This window comes from Octopus bimaculoides, chromosome 5, assembly GCF_046866305.1.
Source record: "Octopus bimaculoides isolate indiv1 chromosome 5, ASM4686630v1, whole genome shotgun sequence".
Lineage (NCBI taxonomy): Eukaryota > Metazoa > Mollusca > Cephalopoda > Octopoda > Octopodidae > Octopus > Octopus bimaculoides.
In genome coordinates this window covers 106,328,013-106,335,512 of record NC_142932.1, presented here as the reverse complement: position 1 = coordinate 106,335,512, position 7,500 = coordinate 106,328,013, and the positions used below count along the sequence as shown (strand labels likewise).

The 7,500-nt window shown below is 36.7% G+C and overlaps 1 protein-coding gene across 8 annotated transcripts in view; it reads right to left on the bottom strand.

Moving 5' to 3' along the window:
* Window positions 1–7,500, bottom strand: part of LOC106867711 (choline O-acetyltransferase) — a 643,259-nt gene that overhangs the window by 67,397 nt on the left and 568,362 nt on the right. For all 8 annotated transcript variants that reach the window (XM_089352873.1, XM_089352872.1, XM_089352870.1 and 5 more), the window contains 2 exons: window positions 5,827–6,004; window positions 4,532–4,743 (listed from right to left, as the gene is read on the bottom strand). In XM_089352873.1, coding sequence (XP_089208999.1) covers window positions 4,532–4,743; window positions 5,827–6,004 — 390 coding nt within the window. The remainder of the gene's footprint in view (window positions 1–4,531; window positions 4,744–5,826; window positions 6,005–7,500) is intronic.

Sequence of the window (7,500 nt, the reverse complement as noted above, 5' to 3'; positions counted from 1 at the left end):
GGTCTCATATCAAGATAAACAGCGCATGACCTTGCAAGTGGGGCCCAGTTAGAATTTTCTTCAGGTCGAGTAGCCCATCCTACTCAAATGGTCCTTGAATAAAGGTTGTTTGAGGATGTTGAATGAAATACCCATATTTCCAAAGGTGAATTATCCAAATCCCAAAGAGTTCCTCTCAACACATGACTATGATGCTCCCCCATTATTATTATTATTGTTATTATTATTATTACTATAGATATCGGTATAGAGAAAAGTTCTTTACTTATAAACGATTGACACAATCCATCACTAAGGTAAACATAGCTGACGTAATCCACCACCAAAGCAAACAATGACGAAAAGCGCGATTCGAAAGTAACAGATATTTATTTGTAGCTGAACTATATTTCGGCATCTCGTGTACCTTCCACAGGTTCAAAATAAACATGTCAGTCTAATTCATTTTTTAAGTTTATATAGGACTGAAGTAACTCAACAGAAGTTATATAGATATAGGTATAGAGAAGAGTTCTTTACTTGTAAACGATTGACATTGGATATCGTCTAATAATATCAAGTAAAGAACTCTTTTCTATACCTATATCTATATAACTTCTGTTGAGTTACTTCAGTCCTATATAAACTTATTATTATTACTATTATTATTATTATTATTATTATTATTATTATTATTATTATTATTATTATTATTATTATTATTATTATTATTATTATTATTATTATTACTATTATTATTATTATTATTATTATTATTATTATTATTATTACTATTATTATTATTATTATTATTATTATTATTCAGTAGTTTTATTTTTATAACGTGCTTTCACTTCACTACCGAGCGCAGCTCTGTGCGCCTTGGGTATGTGCTGTGGTTTGCTGTGGTGCTCTTATGTTTACTGTATTGAAAGTGTTTTGCGTAGAATGTGTGCAGTACCCAGTAGTGCAATTTTCTGTATGTTATATATATTTGTAAGTCCTGGTGTTTTTGTTATGTATTTGTCTGAATATTTTTTTATTATACCTAAGGCACCTACTATGATAGGAATTGTTTCTGTTTTTAGATTCCACATTCGAGTTATCTCTATTTCCAGGTCTTTGTATTTTGAAAGTTTTTCCATTTCTTTTAGAGAAACGTTGTCATCTGCTGGTATTGAAACATCAATTAGAAGGCATTTTTTTCCTTCATGATCTTTGACAACTATATCTGGTCTATTTGCCTTAATTTCTCTATCTGTGTGTATTGGCATATCCCAGAGTATGGTTGCTTTCTCGTTTTCTGTGACCTTTTCTGGCGTGTGTTTATACCATCTTTTTTCTGTTGCTATTCCATAATGTTGGCATAGCTTCCAGTGTATATAGGTCCCAGCTCTGTCGTGTCTGTGAATATATTCCTTCTTAGCCAGGACTGGGCAGCCAGAGATAATATGATTTATTGTTTCTTGTCGATCTCCACATATTCTACAGTTACTTGTTATATTTCTTTTCATTATGTGTTTTTGGTAATTTCTGGTGGGGAGGCTTTGGTCTTGTGCAGCAATTAAAAATCCTTCAGTCTCTGCTTTGAGTCCTGAGCTTCTCAGCCATTGCTGGGATTTTTCTCTGTCTATTTCTTTCGCATTTAGTTTAGCCCAGTATTTACCATGTAGGGGCTTTTCTTGCCATCGTTTTATCATGGTCCGTTGCTGTTCTAGTTTTAGTTTGGATTTCATTTGTTTTATAGCTTTTGTTGTTTCTTCTTCTTCTTCTTCGTATTTGTTAGGTAGATTGATTTCTTGTTTGTATTTGTCAGCTTCCTTAAATACTGAAAACAGTTTTTTTTTATTTATTTATTTTTTATTATTATTATTATTATTATTATTATTATTATTATTATTATTATTATTATTATTATTATTATTACTATTATTATTATTATTATTATTACTATTATTATTATTACTATTATTATTATTATTATTATTATTATTACTATTATTATTATTATTATTATTATTACTATTATTATTATTATTATTATTATTATTATTATTATTATTATTATTATTATTATTACTATTATTACTATTATTATTATTATTATTATTATTATTATTATTATTATTATTATTGTTATGAAAAAAGGGGGTGCGCTGGCAGAATCGTTAGCACACCGGGCGAAATGCTTAGCGGTATTTCGTTTGCTGCTACGTTCTGAGTTCAAATTCCGCCGAGGTCGACTTTGCCGTTCATCCTTTCGGATTAAGTACTAGTTGCGTACTGGGATCCAGGCCTTGTGCCTATAGCAGAAAGGATTAGTATTATCATGAAAATATGACAGTTTGGGGATTTTCCCATTGGTTAAACTTAAGTAGTGGAAGCGCAATGGCCCAGTGGTTAGGGCAGCGGACTCGCGGTCATAGGATCGCGGTTTCGATTCCCAGACCGGGCGTTGTGAGTGTTTATTGAGCGAAAACACCTAAAGCTCCACGAGGCTCCGGCAGGGGATGGTGGTGAACCCTGCTGTACTCTTCCACCACAACTTTCTCTCACTCCTTCTTCGTGTTTCTGTTGTACCTGTAATTCAAAGGGTCAGCCTTGTCACAATGTGTCACGCTGAATATCCCCGAGAACTACGTTAAAGGTACACGTGTCTGTGGAGTGCTCAGCCACTTGCACGTTAATTTCACGAGCAGGCTGTTCCGTTGATCGGATCAACTGGAACCCTCGACGTCGTAAGCGACGGAGTGCCAACAACAAACTCAGGTAAAAGAAAATACGCACGGTGCCTTCTGCTTTTGCTTTAAGTCTTTTTGCTTATATCTTTAATTTTTACATAGTGATAACGGTGGTGGTGGTGGCAATGATGTAGATAATGATGATGATGATGATGATGATAATGATGGTGGAGGTAGCGGTGGTGGTGATGATGATGATCGTGATATCGATGCTTACAGTTGCTTTAGAGCACACAGTAAGTAGCTGGTGCGTGTTTTCTTCTTCTGGTTCATATGTCTTTTTGTCTTTAACATTTCTCAAGAATCCTCCAAATACACCAAAGTCACGTTTTTGATAATGCAACGATCTAAAACGTCGAAATGATCAACCGAAAATGCCTGATGTTGATTCATGTAATTAAGACCGTTGGCAAATTTATTTAACATTTACAAATGTCAAAGGTCAATGATAACGATGACTTTACTGTTGCATGCAACCGTTAGATGGTGACGTCGCCAACTCAGCAGGAAAAGAATATAGAGATATTTATAGTTGTTGTTGTTGCTGATGTGCTATAGCTTTTATAGCGAAAGCATGCCATCTGTGACCACCCAGTCTTTATATTTGGAGTATAGTGTATCTAGCATTATGTTATCTATTCCTTGTCCAAGTTGACCGCAGGGGATTCCCCGCCCAATTGGTATGGATAATGCTTACTACGATTGCGATAAGAAAAGAGTGAAAGGTGTTGTGCGCAGCATGAGAGAGGCAGAAGAAAGAGCCTCTTACTGGTTATGGAGCAAGAGAGATAGATAGATAGATAGATAGATAGATAGATAGAGAGATAGAGAGAGAGATAGAGAGAGTGAGAGAGAGAGAGAGAGGGAGAGAGAGGGAGAGAAAGAGAGGAGTTAAGCTGGAAGCCAGGAGTAGAGGATGAGCCATGATTTGACCACCTCTGCTGACTGACCAAAGAAAGGCTATTATGGTGAAGTTCAAGACACCCGATGATCATTGGATATCATCTGATAACATCAAGTCTTCTTGGTCAAAGATATATTCACCAAAAGTTAATAAAGAAAAATCACCTCCTAGATGTTATCAATATCATAAGCCATCCTTTCCTTGAAGAAGGTAGAGTAGAACTACTTACTCATTCTCTACATGTTCAGAGCGGCCTTTCTGTTATTTAGGTGACGATAGTAAATAGTTCGTAGCAGTTATTTAGTTTAATACACTGCATGCTGCTATACGAAATGGAATCATAATTAAAGAAAGATAATACAAAAAAAAAATAATCAAATTAATTAAATTAGGAATTTATAGGATAGAATTTACAACGTTTTATTGATTACAATGAAATTACAAAACTCTAAGCATTTGAGTGGCTCCAGCTGTATCCAAAGCTAGTAAAATGTATACACACCATTTTTGTTTACATACACAGTTATCTTTCTGCCGTTCATAAAAAAAAACACAACTTACGTATCTATCTATCTATTTGTCTGTCTGTCTCCGTCTCTGTCTGTCTGTCTGTCTCTCTCTCTCTCTCTCTCTCTCTCTCTCTCTCTCTCTCTCTCTCTCTCTCTCTCTCTCCATATATATATATATATATATATATATATATATATATATATACATATATGTATATGGGATCTGGCGTGCTTATGTACAAAGAATCTTGCTTCCCAGCCATGTGGTTTTGGGTTCAGTCTCATTGTACGGCGTCATTGGGTCTTAGCCCAGTGACTGTATCGAATAAAAGAACGTTTTTTTTTTTTTAGATTAAATAAGATTTTAAAAATAAAAACAATAAAGCCTCTTTAGTTACCTGCATTGTTTTATCAAACCAACGGTTGGCACTGTTAACCTGACTCCCCATCCCGTGTAGCATCTGGATGGCCATAGACACATCGTCTCTTTGTTGCTCACGGGTTTCGTCCACGCTGTTTTGGTGGTTGAAAGATACGGGCGGTTTCTTGTCAAGGCTCAATATGAAAATGGACCTTTCGATAGCATCAAGCGAATCTCGATTGGCAGAATCTGTCAAAGAAACACCATCAACCAGAACATTAATAACAGCAACACCAAAATCAATATGGAATTTATTGATCAAACGGAAGAACAATTTTGACAAATAATATCAACATTAATTCATAGAAGAAAAAACAAACAAACAAAAAAAAACCCCAACCATTGGCTCTGATGATCATGAGCTGAAAAGGTTACGGGTAAATATGCAGCATGGCTGTATGGTTAAGAAGGTTGCTTCGTAAACATGTGATTCTAGGTTCGATATTTCACTATGTGGCACCTATTGCAATTAAGTTTCTTCTACTGCAGCCTTGGTGGAGGCGCAATGGCCCAGTAGTTAGGGCAACGGACTCGCGGTCATAAGATCGCGGTTTCGATTCCCAGACCGGGCGTTGTGAGTGTTTATTGAGCGAAAACACCTAAAGCTCCACGAGGCTCCGGCAGGGGATGGTGGCGAACCCTGGTGTACTCTTCCACCACAACTTTCTCTCACTCTTCCTGTTTCTGTTGTGCCTGTAATTCAAAGGGTCAGCCTTGTCACAATGTGTCACGCTGAATATCCCAGAGAACTACGTTAAGGGTACACGTGTCTGTGGAGTGCTCAGCCACTTGCACGAATTTCACGAGCAGACTGTTCCGTTGATCGGATCAACTGGAGCCATCGACGTCGTAAGCGACGGAGTGCCAACAACAACAACAACTGCAGCCTTAATTTGTAAGTTGAATTAGACCAATGGAAACTAGGTGCTAGGCGGAAAATCGCTCTCTTTGTGTGCGAGGGTATATGTATATATATATATATATATACGTGTGTATACGTGTATGTGTGTGTGTGTGTGTGTGTGTGTGTGTGTATGTGTGTGTAAGTGCCTGTATCTGTATCCGGCCTACGTTTAAATTTACCGGTTGTGTCAAAATGATCATGTGCCAAGATGACCGATGAAATAAGAACCATATTTGAACAAGTGCTGGAGTCGATAATGCTCGCTTATAGACCACTGAAAGCAATGTCGTAGCCCACAATGGCTGTAGTTCAATAACAAATACCAGTAAATGGAACAAAAGACTATGTTAAGTGTTAATTATACAAACCTTCCATTAATTTCTGTCTTGCACTTGCCCATTTATTTCGTCGGAGTGAAGTAAGAATGCCGACTGGCTCAGCATTTTTCTCTCCTTCTTCAGCCACTTTAGCTATACGCCACAGTTGAGTATACAAGTCGTCATCAGTGAGACGTGAGAAATTCAGCATGACATCCAGAACAAATAACTGCAAAGGAATAAAGAAGTAAGATATATATATGTATATATAGAAAATGTATATATATATATATATATATATACGAAAATGAGCAATGGCTGTAACAAAAACTGACCAGATAGCGGGCCAATGAAGAAACCTCTTCGTGATGCTTTTCCTACAGACAAAGAATTGCAATTAATTCTTCGTCAAATTACGCTAATTATCGGCTTAAATTAGATAATTTCTCCTAGATACATAACGCTTGAAAAAAAAAAGACAGACAGCGGAGGAAGGAGTGCAGGGAGGGGTTCCTCATCCAGAAGCGATGAAGTCCTAGATTTATCACAATTTAACTGTATGCAAAAATCTATTAGCTGATCTACAGGCTCAGCTAGACTATACTATACTGAAGAGGTCAGATAAATTGAAACGTAGCCATAATTGTTCCTGGAAAGCTAGTCGCAACTGGTATGAAATTGATTTTAAGTTTTCTCAATTACAGCCGGTACAGCAACAACAGCAGTAGAAGCAGCAGTAGCAACAGCAGCAACAACAGCAGCAGCAGCAACAACAAGAATAACAAAAATAACAAAAATAACAAAGACAACGGTTAGACAATGTCTCTTCGTTACACCTGGTATCAGAAAGAACTAATGAAGCAGTCAACATAGCATTATAGTAATATTTGGGAATATTCTGCTCCAGGGACGATACAATAGCTGAAATTAAAATGAGAAAAGGGAAGTAACAGAAATAGGCTAATGGTATGAATTTGCTATTTTTCTTATCATTATTTTCCTTAGCTCTTTATATTTAATTATGCAAATTATACATGATAAATATTCGTAATAATTTAACTCTTGAGAAGTTCAAAGGCTTCCATGAAAAATTAAAAGGAATACTTTCAATGATTACATTTTGACTGTGATGATTTACGGCAGTGAGACATGAGCTTTGAACACTACCATCATGAACACCTTCATCGTAGCTCAATAAAAAAATGGAATGAACCATGCTCGGTATCACATCGCGGGACAAGAAAATAAATGCCTGGGTACGAGAGTCAACGACGTCATAAGTACCACCAAGGAGAACAAATGTAGATGAGCTGGCCACAAAGCATGACTGAAGGACAACAGACGGATAATCACGGTGATGGAATAGACACCAAGAGGCCGAACAAAGACAAGACGATCTCACCTCCTACCTGGGGCCTGCATGGCCAAAACTGGCTAGAGACAGACAGCGGTAGAAGGGGACTGGGGGAGCGATGAAGTCCTGGATTCATCATAATCTAATTGTTTGCAAAAAATCTATTCGGGGTCTACAGGGCTCAGCCAGACTATACTGTGCTAATGAGAAGGAATATAAATATGGCCATAATTGCCCCTGGAAACTAACCTGTGAAATTAATTCTGAGTTTCTTAGAAATTACCTCCCCTTTTCTAAGGCGGCGAAATGGAAAATATGCAATATACATATTCTTTTATTCTTTTATTCTTTTACTTGTTTCAGTCATTTGA